General features: G+C 42.9%; 1 protein-coding gene across 3 annotated transcripts in view; it reads right to left on the reverse strand.

The window, feature by feature from the left end:
* The window catches only part of Klhl2 (kelch like family member 2), a 96,846-nt gene extending 82,212 nt beyond the window's left edge, over window positions 1-14,634 (reverse strand). For 2 of the 3 annotated variants that reach the window (XM_074055041.1, XM_074055040.1), the window contains exons 1-3: window positions 14,475-14,634; window positions 3,493-3,531; window positions 1,397-1,522 (exon numbers count right to left, since the gene is read on the reverse strand). In XM_074055041.1, the coding sequence (XP_073911142.1) occupies window positions 1,397-1,522; window positions 3,493-3,531; window positions 14,475-14,500 (191 nt within the window). In that variant the 5' untranslated portion in view covers window positions 14,501-14,634. The remainder of the gene's footprint in view (window positions 1-1,396; window positions 1,523-3,492; window positions 3,532-14,474) is intronic. The other variant, XM_074055042.1, reaches the window with a different exon arrangement.
* Window positions 14,635-14,932: the final 298 nt, after the last annotated feature.

The raw sequence follows: 14,932 nt of genomic DNA on the forward strand, positions 1-14,932 counted from the left end.
GCTGCTGCCCCAGTCCATCCCCACACCCTCCACTCTCACCCTGACCTCCTGGCCATCTACGTTTCTTGTGACCCCTTCATGCCTCCACTGACGCCACTCTTTCCCACCAGAAGACTTGAGCTCTGCCATTCCCTAAGTCTGGAACACGCTAGCCTCCCTTCTACCATCCTGACTCCATCCCCTTAACCCTTATTTTAATTCAGATCTCAGCATAATTATTTCTGTCTTCTCGGGAATCCTTCCCTGGCCACTGTGACCCACCTCTGTGAATCAGGAAGCCTTCCTTACTATCACTACAAGCTTCAGTAACTATTCCTGTCATTCTGATTAATGTCTGCTTCCTGCAGTCAACCATGAGTCCTGTAAGAGCGGCAATCATATCTGGTTCTGCCTGTCACTGTACCTCCAGTACCTAGCAGGTAACTACTCATTGACTAGAAACACACGGATCTAATGAGCAGGCTTTTAGGAAGACCTAGAATACAAGCAAAGGGAAAAGTCTTAGCCACTCCCTTCTTAGTCACACTTAGTCACACAGCATAGTACTTTCATAACAGGAATGTTGAGGAAAAATAAACCTTTCATAAAGTGCCAAGGAAACAAAACAGACAGCTAGTAAATATACTAGTCTTTTAATTAACCAATCAGCTTTTAATAGCAGTGCTATGATTACAAGCATGCACAACCATGCCCAGCACACTGTGATAGCTAGCTCGCTTGCTCGCTCTCTTGCACACGCGTTCTTTCTCTCTTTCTCATATATATAGATATATATCGTATATGTGGTGTGTGTGTATATATATATACACACATATATATATATACACACACACCACATATAATTACCTTAGCAACAACCAGTCACTATTTCCTAAAAGAACAGCAACTACCACCACTACCAAAAAAGAGTTACATTTTCCTCTAAAAGTTGCTTTCCATGTTCTCTGTTACAGTAAATTCTGCTACCACTGCTATCCAATGGAAATACAATGCAAGTAGCAATTTTCTAGTAATCATATTAAAGTGGTAAGGAGACAAAATTAACTTCAGTAACATATTCTACTGAATATCAAATATCCAGTATATTATCATTTTAAAATGAAAGCAATATTTTAAAGACTTATTAATAAAACACATTTCCTTGTTTTTTGCACTGAATCATAGGATATCTCGATTCAAACTAGCTACATGTGGCCAGGGGCCACCATATTGGACACAGGAGTCAAGTATACCACCTATACTTCAATAAATTATGTACTCTCTTCCTTCAAACAACTTGCAGAAAAAGACTTTCATATTCCCTGTTTCAAACAAAGCAACATTGGGGGGTGGTTATATTCTCTACATACAACTGAAAAATGAAGGAGAAAGAATATATACATTACTGTGATGATACCTTCTTAACTCGTTCATGACTTTAAAAGCTTTCTTCATGTGCCAAGGATTCACTGTCACTGGGCAGTGTTTTTCAATGTTATCATCTTTTGAATCGACAGGCTTCTGATGACCCTGCTTTGTGCATCTGTACATAAAAGAAAAGAACAAAAACAGAGAAAGATCTTATTAAAGATAATTTAGTTCTGGCTTGTCAAGCTACAAGAGATAATATCTCCCTCCCCTGCTCATTTTGAGGAGGTCTGAAGGAGAGGCTATCCCTAGGTAAGATTAAGACACAATTCAGAACACTTTCTGATGGTCACTACGGTCTCAACAAAAAAGTGGGTAATTACCACCCTGGTGTCAAAGTTCTGTCAAAGATGAATGCAGAAAATTCAGTGGAAGTGGTTTAGCAGATAGCTCCAAATAAAAATGCCAGAAAATGATCTTCTCTGCTGGAAATAAACTTGCTTTTACAATCTCCTGTAGTCACGCACTTTTTACAAACCAAGACAGGATCAGGGTATTTTTCAAAAGCTGCTAAGAGAATCTAGTTTAAATTTTGCTCTCTACCTGAAAGGATACTCACCCCATGCATTTCAGATCTACAGTAGTAAGAGATTAATCATGTTAGCTAATGTTTATTGAGTATTTAACACATGGCAGCCACTGTGCATAATGATGTGCTCTCATCATTTATAATTCTCACAACAACTCTGTAAGCTAACTACCATTACTAGCCCCATTTAACAGACAATGAGAATGAGGCCAAAAAAAACCCCAGATTGGGGTAACTTGGTAATTGGTGGAGCTGGGTAAAAGCACACCCAATCTGATGTCAGTAATATCCATACCATTTCCTACATTAACGAAAGGACATTCAATTTCATATTTAATTTGTAATTTTTAAGAGTGTAAGGCTATGCCAGTATTGTTATAAGACCTGTGGGGGAAGGGAGGGCAAAAAATTGACAAAATTCAGATATGAGGCAAAGGCAGAGAATTAACAGCAAATCATGTACACAAGGGAAATTTTGGGGTTGTTTTTGTTTGTTTGTTTTGGCAGGACTGGAGTTAGAACTCAGAGCTTTGCACTTGCTACTTAAGACACTCCACCACCCTTTTCTGCATTGGGTATTTTTAGATAGGGCCTAGATTTTTGTTGTTCGGGCTATCTCAAACCACAATCCTCCTGATCTCTGCCTCCTGAGTAGCTAGGATTCAGGTGTAAGCCACTGGTGCTCAGCAGAATAATTCCTTTTTAAAAAATACTGGATTGTCATTAATTTGTTCAGCAATTTTTGTTAGTGCCATCCACATACCAAGCACTATTAAACAACTTGGAATACACAGATGAATAAAACCAAGATCCCTATCCTCACCAGGCAGTCCAGTTGGAGGGGAGGACAAGAAGTATGAGCAGTCAGTAAAGTAAATGGCAAGTTAGAAAACATTAGTTCTAGTGGTGGTTCACACCTGTAATCCCAGCTACTGAGGAGGCAGAGATCATGAGGATCACAGTTTGAGGCCGGCCCAAGCAGAAAGTTAGTGAGATCCCATCTCAATCAATAAGCCGAGTGTAGGCATATGACTTTTATCCCAGCTACATGGGATGCATAAGATGTCCAGCCTTCTCCTCCCCACCCCCGCATAAATGCAAGACCCTATTTGAAAAATAGTTAAATAGCTAAAGCAAACTGGGTTAGGGACATGGCTCAAGTGGTAGAGCAGCTGCCTACCAAGCACAAGGCCCTGAGTTCAAACCCCAGTACCGCCAAAAAGAAAATGTAAATTGTATGAGATAAAGAAGTAGGGTGAGGAGTAAGAAGTGTGGATGATGGTGTTGGAAGGGTATAATTCATACCATTAAACAGGGGTGATCAAAGAAGACAAAACTGAGCCTTGAGATCTACACAGGAGGAATGGCTAAAGCAAGGGTCCCTGTGTTCCAGGGACTGTGAGACCCATGTGCACGCAGAGGGCTGGGGCTGAGGGAGAGAGGTGGTACAGTCTGTGTAGGACACTGAAAGGATGTTGGCTTTTACCTTGAAGGGAATGGGGACTTGAATGGAACAGGGAGGAGGCACTGCAGAGGCGTGACACAATCCAACTTACCTTTTCAAAGGATCACTTTGGCTGCTGGTTGAGGACGCTCTATATGGGTCAAAGATGAAAGGGAGAAACTATTAGTAGGGTACTGCAAGTGATGCAGTGAGTTGACAGTGGCTCAGGGCAGGGAAGTAGCACTAGGTGATAAGAGTGGCTAAATTCTGGGTATTATCAAAAAGAGGCAACAAGATGTGTTGACAGAATGAATGTGGTATGTCAAAGAAAGTCAGAATTACTTTAATGTTTTTTGGCCTGAGCAAGAAGAAGAACTGAGGTCCCATTAACAGAAACGGGGAAGGCTCCAGGTAGAACCACTGAGGAGTGTAGGAAGATCCAGAGCTCAGTTTTTACATATGTTGGTTTAAGATAACAGACATTCAAGTGAATACATCGAACCATCAGATAAATACTGGAGTCTAGGGTTGAAGAGAAAAATCTAGCTGGAGATAAAAATTTGTGAATCACTGGGATGGTATTTAACGTCAATAAATTGAGGCATTCAGCATTAAGGTAACCTCTAAGCTGGGCACAGTGGCTCACACCTGTAATCCCAGGTACAAGAGAGGCATAGGTAGGAAGACATTGATCAAGACAGACCCCATCTGATATTAAAAAAAAAAAAAAAAAAAAAAACTAAAGCAAGAAGGGCTGGAGGTGTGCTTCAAGTTGTAGAGTGCTTTTCTACCAAGGACAAGGCCTTGAGTTCAAAACCCAAGAACAAAAAAAAAAAAACAAGAAGAAGAATAATTTTATCTTTGCTTGTTTCTACCCTCGGAATTACCACCAGTTGAGGCCCCAATTCTTCTAGGACTTGCCTATTAGAAGCAGACATCAATTCTACCTTACCACCTCTTGAGGGGTTTTTAAAGAGCCTAACAGATGGAGAGCACAGGGCTCGGCCTCCAAGCGGGAGGGACAGGAGGTGCACTCTCACTCTGGCCTTCCTGTCCGTGTGTCTTCAGAAGGGAAGACGCTGGTGAACCCGGAAGTCAGAAAGCAAAACAATATTCACATCTGCAGGAGGGGAGTAGGGAAACACTTCATAAGACAGCTCATTCCCTTCGTAAAGAAAACAATAGGAAACCAAGGAAAGGTTTATGGAACCTAGGTAAACTTTCGGGCCACGTATCACTGAATGCCTACACATGAGGCAGTATTTACCTATATCTGCTCTAGTTTAATAACTTAAGAGATCGCAGCGGAGGGAGAATAATATACTGAGAACTAGCAAAACTATCACAGAAGAGTTTTCAAGGTTCACCGTAGAAGGAAAAGCAGCTCTGCCTTAAGAAGAATATTGTTATTCAAGAGTCCCTAAGTCCACATTTGCTTAAGAAGTTAGGAGCTAAAATTCTGGCGTCACAGAATTAACTCAGGCAGCTGCAGAGCAACAGCCAATGCCCACATCAGTGCTCTCTTAAAGCCATTCTCAGCTTCTGCTTCTTTGATGTACTCCACAAACTCTGCAAAGAAAAGACTTTATTCAAAGATTTTTAAAAGAATAAGTAAGAAGTAATACTGAATTTCCTAAGTGTTCCTTGTACTGAGAGCCACTTATAAACACAGCACCCCTGCCGCTCAGGGGTATTTTCAACACTAATGCCCTTTTCCCCTAATTTCCCACTTCCTATGTGGTTTTGTGTTGGGCAGTCTCTCATTCAGCCGCAGAAATGACTAACGGAAATGACGAATCGTGTCTAAAACTACAGTGGGAAGAGTGTGCACGTACTAGGAACTTGCAGGCCAGTGAGAGATACAAGTTCAGCCTTTGTGTTACAGCAGCAAGCCCAGAGTTGCACCCTTCCTCTCCTTCCCTTCTGAAGCAAACAGCCTTTCCCAATTCTGAAAAGTGCCTTCTTTAAAATACCAAAGGGAGATACTTTCTCAAGGTTGGTTCACCAGGGAAGCCTTTCCCCATCTGTACACTCCACGAAGGTCTTACTTGATAACAGGCAGCTCAATGGCCTACAGTCAGCCAAACACGCTCTAAAAAGAGTTGAAGTTTCCAAGGGTTTGAATTCCAGTGCACACTGAGCTTTATAAGAGATAATCAAAACGTCTTCCTTCAATGACTGACTTGCACAAATTCCCGGCTGTGGGCAAGGCTGTTTTCTCAGCTAAAATGACTATGTCACTCTGCCTAAGAACACACTAGTAACAATAACTAAATGCTCAGAGGAAGAAAATAAACACCTTAATAGAGTTGTTGCCCTCAAGCAGTCAAGATTTCATACCCAGGCAATCATTTTTGTAGGTATCTCTCATTTGTTCTAGAACAGTAACCCTCAGAAGAACCCAAGTAATTCACGCTATGTATCAATGCCCTCCTCACATGAAGTCAAACCAGCCCTTTTGCAGAACAAGGTATCTCAGAATGACGGCATCTCCAGGGGAGAGGTGAAAGCAGCCATGCACGATTTAAGACAACAAAAACAGATGATGTAATATGCCCCACCACCCACTTACCTCCCACCCTGGGGCAATCATCCCAGATTGAGAACAGTACTTTAGAAAATATGGGTTGTTTATGTTTTTAGTGTTTTCTGGTGGAAACAATGCTACAATTTATGGAAGATCCAGAGGCAAAATCTCACAGGGGACCAAAGCTATTTTCAAATTCAGCACATAAATACTTGGCCCCTCGGTGGCTACCGTCTCTCCTCTCCCCTCTGCCTGTGTTCACCTCAAAAGCTGCAAGACTCCCTGCTTGCAATGAGTCATCCACCATTACTCACAAATTTCTGCCAAGTTCACGTCAGCAGCTGTTGTTTTCAAAGTCACCATCCATGCTGTACTGCTTTGAAGTTTCCCATCACTTTACAATATTTCTCCTATTTTCTCTACTGTCTTCCCAAAGCAATTTGCATTTGGAAACTGGTTCTATAATTAATAATGCTCCCAAAGACAAGTCCAGAACATCCAAAGTAGAGATGTGACCATAACTAATATCTTAATTAGTATTTGTCATGTCATCCAACCACTTCCCAACAGAACACTCCCACATCCTTCACCCCAAGCAAATAACCACCATACTGCTAAGAGGCTGTGAAAGTAGAGAGTTTTCCCCCAAAGAACACACATTTTGGTTTGTGGTAGGCATGTGGTTTCAGTTTTTGCAATTACCTAAAAGCAAAAAGACACACTCTGAAATTTTTCAAGTACATGAAATTTATAACTTTTATTAGACACAGAGCCAGAAGAAAACTGTAATCTACAAATTTATGGTGATTACCAAGCAAATATGGCATTTTTTAAAATGTTAACATCTGCCACATATACAGAGAACTTGAACTAGGTTGGAGATGCAGCCCAGCCGCAGAGCACGTGCTTGGCATGGTAAGGCCCTGAGTTTGATTCCCAGCTCTTTGGACTGTATCTTCAATACACGGACACTAAGAACTGAACAGGAAGCATCATGTGAGATACGAACTTCCCATCCTGTGTCAAGTCACAGAACACTCAAGGTAATAACGTAACAATGCCACTGAATACGTTACTTGTAGTATATATGTTTTTTAAATGTATATCTCTGATTTCGGTGGGGGGGGGGAGGAAAGAAATCTAGAAAAACTAGAAATGATCAATTTTATTAAAATGGATTAGCAATTAAAAAAAAAGAAAAGGAACCAGAGCCCTGAGCCTCTGGAAGGCAGAGAGGAGGTATTAGCTTGCTTTTCTCCCTGGGGACTGACTGTATGGCTTTATGGTAAGAGTGTGGAGAAGCACTGGCAGGAGGAAGTAGCTGGGGCATCTGAGGTGGAGAGGTTGATGGAAGTTGAAATATAATTACTCTCTGACAGTAGAACAATAGAGCTGTAAAAGCTCTGCTTCAGTTCAGCTCAGCTCTCTCCCTCTTTCCCTCCCACCTACATGACAAACAGAGCACAATCAGGCACTTCTTGTCCCTGACAATGACTATTACCCGAAAAGGGACTAGGGTAAAAGCATATCTTATGCAAGATCAGTCTTGTAGAGACTGTTTTATAAACAATTAATGAAGCACTGTCAGAGTGGGATATCTGTGGGTTGCTGAAATAAGACAAGGAGGTTGATGACCCATTTCAAACACTCATATCTTTTTAGTTTTCTTTTGCCACTTCTAGTATTGTCATCACTTGGTTGGTGAGGAGGAATAGCAGTAAGATCCAGCAACTCAGCTGGCAGGTTCTATTTTCAAGCAAATGATTAAAAAGGCACTAGAAGCCAGGCACCAGTGGCTCACGCCTGTAACCCTAGCTACTCAGGAGGATCGCAGTTCAAAGCTAGCCCAAGCAAATAGTTCACAAGACCCTACCTTGAAAAAAACCAATTACAAAAAAAGAGTTGGTGGAGTAACTCAAGGTGTAGGCCCTGAGTTAAAACCCCAAAACCACAAAAAAAAAAAGAAATGAAAAGGCACTAGAAGATGACTGGAATCAGGAGAAAGACCTAAGTTGTAGTCCTGCGTTTAGCCAAATGCTAAGCAAGTGACCCTGGACTGGTCACTTAGCCTTGCTGCGCTGGGCTTCAGACTGTTTCACAAATATTCCTAATGTGAAATGTAACGTGAAACACACACTAGCCCCTCACCTACCCATCTCAGGAAGCTATACAAGCATTAAACACCACATGAATGCAAATACAAAGAAGAAAATATTGAGGTCAGGAGATAAACTGAATATGGAGATAGATTTTTATTGATTTTACTGGCCTTCGATTTTAATGCAATTTTCAATATGAAGTTATTAGCAATATGCAAAATGACCATAGCAGTTAATAAATCCAATATATAAGTGCTGCCTAGGCCAGGTGCCAGTGGCTCATGCCTGCAATCCTAGCTACTCAGGAGGCAGAGATCAAGAGGACCATGGTTCCAAGCAGAAAAATAAAAAGTGCTACCTCGATGCCGATTGCATACCTAATACCAAGCAGGATGAGGGGCGTAAGAGAGACCCACCCAGGATCTTCTCCAGTTTTCTATCTAACTTGGAAGACACAATGGAACACCAAGGAATGGCACAAGTCCGTACACAGATCCAAGGTTGAGGGCTACATACTATCAACTGGATAGTGATGCAACAATGGCTGGAATGAATTAGAGTACACAGGAAAGATTTTTGTGAAGGAGCTCCAACTGGGTCTTGGAGGAACTCTAAGTTGTTTTAACTACAGACAGGAGTATGGTAACAAAAGGAAAAAGCTGGAGAACCCTGGCTTATAATAAGGCAGAATTTAGCCTAGTGGGGTTAAAGCACATAATGACCTTCAATATATAACATAAGGTCAAAATAATGACCTAATTAGGCTGTGACTGCCTAATTAGGTAATTGATTTTGATAGGTCATTTCATATGACTCTGAGTCATTGGAAGGTTAAAATAGTAGGGGGACTGATAGGTAAGGCGACAGTACACGGAGTTCAAGAAGAGACCACAGGAAAACAATACGGTATCCACTCGGTGATGAAATGCATTCATGAGAATGGTAGCAGTCAGAATGGATACTTGCAACCATGACTACAGATTCTGTGGACCAGTGGGATGTGGAGGATGAAGAAAGAAGTCGAACACTATTCTCAATGTTTTGGATATCAGGGAATAGAATGGTTATCCCATTGTTAACTGAAGAGGTCAGCTTGAGAACAAAGGTGATGAGCTCCGTTTTACAGACACTGACTTTAGGTCTAAGCTAAGAGTAGATACTCTGCTCACAATTCCAGACTGAAGCACAGACGGTAGTGCACACTTAGAGATACAGACAGATCCATGGTATAGATTAGTTGACTGAAAAGAAAAATTGGCTAGCACCTACTTCTGAGGGAAACAGCTACTCTTTGTGAGTGGTAATACATGTCACACAGAAAACAAAGAGAGAAACTGAATCCCAGTTTTTCTGATACTTATAAACTTGAGGAAGTAATTAACCTCTATTTCCTCAGCTGAAAAACAGTAATAATAAGAGACATACAATGCAAGAGTATTGATAAGAAGATTAAGGGAATTAAAGTAATAATTCAGCAACCTAAAAACTAAAGGAGGAACCAAAGAAAAAATGGTGTCATGGAAAGCAAAGGCTTGTTTTTCAAGGCAGCAGCCTCAGTGAAAGGAACCAGTCAAGGAATATTTTAGCCAATGCCAGTAGAGGATATCACACAGAAAGCATGCTGACCCGCTGTCTATAGCGATTGTCTCAGTGGGCAAAGAATGCAAGAGTGCCTTTGCACTTGTTATCCCCTCTACCTGGACCTGTTCCTCCTTTCTGGTCTCTGCTCAAATGCCACCTCAAAGACACTCTCATCCTATCAGGACTGTCGCTCTCCACTCCTCACTACTTTCTACCACCTCCCGTATGGTATATTCGTTTACTATTAGTTTCAATCATGAGAAAAAAAAAAAAGTCTTTGTTTTCGGAGGTGTCTCCCAAACCTGGGCATAGCAGGCACTCAGCAAATATGAATCTAAAAAAAAAAAAAAAAAAAAAAAAACTGAACTGCCAGATCATAAACAGTAAATACATTTGGTACTTAGTAGACTAAATAAAAAAGCACTGAGCCAGACACGGTGGGTGGTGGTACACAGCTGTAGTCTCAGCTGGGGCATGAAGATTGGGTGGTCAGGGTCAGCCTGGGCTACACAGTGAGTTCCAGGCCAGTCTGTATAGCAGAGGGGAAAAAAAAAAAGGCAATTTTCCTTCTCTGCATCACCTTGAAAAATCGTAAGAACTTCGGCATGGATTAAAATACACAATGAAACTCCTGTGTACAATCAATATACACTAATAAAAAGAAAATTCTAAAAAAAAATAAGAAAGTTCAATGGTTTTCATAAACACTGCTTTAGCAGATCAACAATAACCACACATGAGTAAATTTATCATCACTTTCACAAAATATACTTACCAATATCTTTTGAATGTCTCTCACATACACCACAGAATGCGAATCAAAAACAAGAGGTCTGGGCTTTTTGGGGGTTAGGGATGGGTTTCCCAGCAGCAAATATTTTTAAGATTATACATAAATGCTACCTATTTCCAGGAATGGAAGCTTGGCTCAAGCTGTACAGCACCCACCTAGCAAGTTCAAAGCCCTAAGTTTAAACCCCAGTACTGCCCCCTTGCAAAAAATGCTACCTATTTCCAGAACCCATTCTTGAAGCTCCCAAATGCACCTCCAAATCATCCCAACAGAGACCACTTCCTTCAGCACACATTCACCACATTCACTCATGTCTCCTTCACCATTACCTGTAGGTCATTACTGCTCCTAAATATTTTAAACACCTTTGCCTATCACTGGGGAAATTCCCCTCTGATATGAGAAATGCTCAACTTACATTTGGAACTAATAAACACAAACAAGAATTCACTCCAGTGTACTTTATAAAAGACAAAACAAATGAATATTAGAGTAATTTGGAGGGCAGGGGGGACTGGGGTTCAACCTCAGGGCTTCACACTTACAAAACAGAGGCTCAAATTGAAATCCTTCCAATCTCAGCCTCCAGGTAGTTAGGATTACAGGCATGAGCCACCAGCACCAGCACCAGTTCAATGTTACACAGAACATTAAAGTCATCTGGTCCAATGGAATACAAAGAGCTTCAATAAAATTTTAGTTTCAGTGACAAAATGAGGCTAAGGCAACAAGTTTTCATAGAACTAAATTTACTCAACTTAAAGACTATTCCTCAGTCAGGACTATGTCCTTTCCTATATTTGAGAAGAGGTATTAAAATCCCCTTTCTTTCATTTAAAAAAAAAAGTGGTAATAATTGGTAATTATTGGTTGATTTTTAGGGGTTTTGTTTTGTTTTTTGTTTTTGAGACAGGGTCTCAATTATGTAGCCCAGGCTGGCCTTAAACTCCAGACCTCTTACCTCAACTTCCCAAGTGCCAACACGCCCAGCTCAATAATTTTTGTTTTATCAATAATTTTTTCACTTGGCAAAACAAAAAACTTAACACTTCTATGTTAGATTTTACTTTTTTTTAAATACACAGATCAATGAAATCCAAAAACCTCTGCTCTAACCCAATCAACTTCCTGCTGCCCTGAGTCCCTTTAAGCATGGCCCACGAGTTGTCTATTTGAACACCTCTGAGTTGCCAGTGATGTGGAATCATTGACTGAAAAGAGACAAAGCTGTCTGAGGCATGTTTTACTTGCTTGTGTAAAGAAAAGCAAAAAAGCAAAGCCTGTAGAAAAACTGATTTATGAAAAAAGAACCAGTAAGAAAACAAGGACTAAGAAAACTGTTCAGTGAGGGGGAGGTCAAAGGGATGTACTGAGTCCTATACCACACAGTCCTCCTTCAACTTAGTAATTATGAAAATCCCAGAAAAGCTGTATTTTTGTGTAAAACATTCCTGAGGTCAGGGCTGATCTGCTTAATTTCCTGTTGCATAGCTCAACTTACTAGAAATTCCTTTACTAATTGACACTTAATTTTTAGTTGCACACTTTTCAGATTTGACCAGAAGCAAAGGTCACAAAGTCTTATTATCACCCAGACCCCAAAATGCAACAGACTCTAAATGTCACATATACTCAAGGATGCAAATCACAATAAGCAGAAATATAAAGTCTGATGACAACATGAGAACCATAAAGGGATGAGTAGAACTTGGGAGGCGTGGAGTAGATGAAGCACAAGAGATCAAAAGGAGGTCAAGGAGGTCATCCTGAAGGAAAGAGAAAGCCGGACACAGATGACTGATATATATCCCCCAAGACAGTGTGCCAACAGGTCAAAGGGGAGCAGGGCAGGACAAGAGGACAATGTGAACTTGGCTGTTAAAAAAAGCTGCAAACAAAAGCACCACACGCAGTGCCAGGCACAACAGGCATTCAAATATTTGCGCACTGAATGAATTAATACACAGACACTCGCACAAAGACAATTCTGAGCCTGCTTCTAAGCACATCATCCAAGGCACTTTTAAAGCCCAGGTCAAACATCTTTCTCTGCCTTAGAGCTCAGTATGAAAATCTAACCTTGTCAAATTCTGAGCACGCTCAGAAACTCCTTCTAGTCTCCATCCCCATCCACCTCTGGCAGTGAGGCACAGTGAACCCTTCCCAAAGGCACTACCTGCATTTCTCAAATGGAGAATCCTTGATCCAGGGTGAAAGGAAGTTAATGAGAATAGAGGCAAACAGGCCAGAGTGTGGGAAGGAGAAAAACTACTTCTGACCTACAGAAGGGTAACACCAAAACAAGTTCTGGAATTAAGGTTAATTCTGAAATAGCTAAATGAAAATAAAAACCTACTTGTATTTTTAATTAAAAGATTGGAAACAACGAAAAAGTCTTAGCCCCTTAGGTCACCCATGACTGAAAGGCTTTTCAACAATTCCTTCATCCACGCTGACACTCCAGGTTTCCCCTTGTATCCAACTTCTCATTGTCCCACAGCTAATGATGGGAGTCTGGGTACCAAAGAATTGTGCTGGACATCAAAATCATACTTAGTTGACCTGCCCTAGATTCAGTTCATCAATACTAGCATGCACACATCTATTTCATTTTTCAACTGAAATCATTCTGTCTGTACTCCCTCCTTCTAGAACCTGCTTTCCCACACCCTTCTTTTTACTTGCATTCTCAGATCCCCTGGTTTCCTTTAGTTCACTCTAGAGGCTCCAAAAGTAAAAAGGGACCTCAGAGAACTGATAGAAAAGGGGGTACTTTACTGCAAATAACATAACTACATATTATCTATCAGACACAATGTCTGGACAGAAACATCACGTGTTGCTGAAGACACCAATTCACCATCATATTCGTAGGGGTTCGGGAGCCTTCTCCAGCCTGCTGGAGACCAGATCACAGAGCCTCGGAGTCACAGCAATCAAGTGGCAGCTTCTGTCAGCCCAGGAGGGGCCACCCAAGAGTTTTGTCATCTACTCCTCGGATCCCCATGACCTGTTCCACTCAAGCTCAAAATTCTGTAATGCACTTTCAGAAATTGTAGTTCCAGAATCCCATTCGTTCTCCTAAGAGGACTCATTAAAAAAAAAAAAAATCAGCCTAAACCAAATATCCATATTTTAGTTGGAATTCTGCCAAACAGCCACAAGAGGCTGGTGCGGTACAACTGCCATGCTGAGACAGACGTTGGCTAAATGTAACCGAAAAACGCTAAGACTCCATGAGTAACCCCAAAGAAAAGGTTCAACGACGTTGAGGATGAGGCATCTGCGGTTTGAAAAGTCGGACTCGAAAGGCTCTTGTTCCTTCATAAAGGTTAAAACTAAGAAAAGCAGAACAAAAATGAATTTTTCAAAACTCCTGGGGGTTTACAGTCAATCCACTCTCAGCAAAATATTTCCAAAAAAAAAAAAAAAAAAAACACCTTGTACTGAATAACGCCATGATATCTTCCACACCATTTCTCAGCTGTTACTATTTCTAGAAAGTAATTTTGTTGCAGGTGATCCTGAATGTACTGGGGCACCAAGAAAAAGAAGACACCTGTGTCTGGCAGGTCGATACACTACTAATTTGCCCTAGGTACCAAGGCAACAAGATGCTCTGATTTTTGGATTAAAATCGTCTGCAGTGCCAGGTAAGAGGTCACATGCCCTGGACGGCCGCAGCTCATTGAGAGTGATGTAAAAGCTCCTCAAATATCAATTTTGTTAGAAATCCGGTAGCCTAAGATCCATGCCTTTGGACACCGGGCGTCTAGCACTTTTCCGTTCCTTTTTTTCCAGCCAAGTCCTGTGCCTGCCATGTCCGCCTAGGAGAACCAAGGTGGGCGAGCCGGGCACCGCAGCTCATGCATTTTGGAGGGGAGCTGGGCGCAGGGCGAGCCTCCCCATCCCGAAGCTCCTGGCCGGGGAAACCCGCCGGGCGAGGCTGAGTTCCGCCCGCGCTGGCCTCGTCACGCCCCACATCTCCCGCCATCCCCGGTGTCCTCGGCCGACGGACACCGGGCAGCCGGCGACCCGCGCCGCAGCGCGCGCCCCTCGCCGCGGCACAGCCTCCCGCCCGCCCGCTCACTCACGCGGGAGGCAGCGGCGGCGTCTCCATTGTGGCTCCTCTCGGGCTTCAGAACGCAGGCACCGACCGCCGCCGCCAGCACCATTCCAGCCGCGGACGCCGGCACTGCCCGCCCGCCGCCGAGCCGCGTTCCATCCGCCCCGGAGAGGGCGCCGCGCTCGCCTCACCGCGCGCCACCACCTGCGGCGGCTGCGGCCCCCGCAGCCATGGCCCGCTCGGCCGGGCGCGCTCCGTGTGCTGCGCGGCTCCCGCGCTCGCTCGCAAGTGCGGGGCGGTGGTGGTGGGACGGACGGACCGACGGACTGACTGGCGGGCGGGCGGGCGCGCGGCTCGGCCACTTCCGGGTTCGGCCCCGGTCCGCGCCGACGCCGTGACGGGACGGCGATGCGGCCTCCCGCGGCGGCGAGGACGCCTCCCTCGGCGCCTCCCCTTCCTCCTGCTGCCGCGGCGGCCGAGTCCCGC

This window comes from Castor canadensis, chromosome 14 (assembly GCF_047511655.1).
Source record: "Castor canadensis chromosome 14, mCasCan1.hap1v2, whole genome shotgun sequence".
Classification (NCBI taxonomy): Eukaryota; Metazoa; Chordata; class Mammalia; order Rodentia; family Castoridae; genus Castor; species Castor canadensis.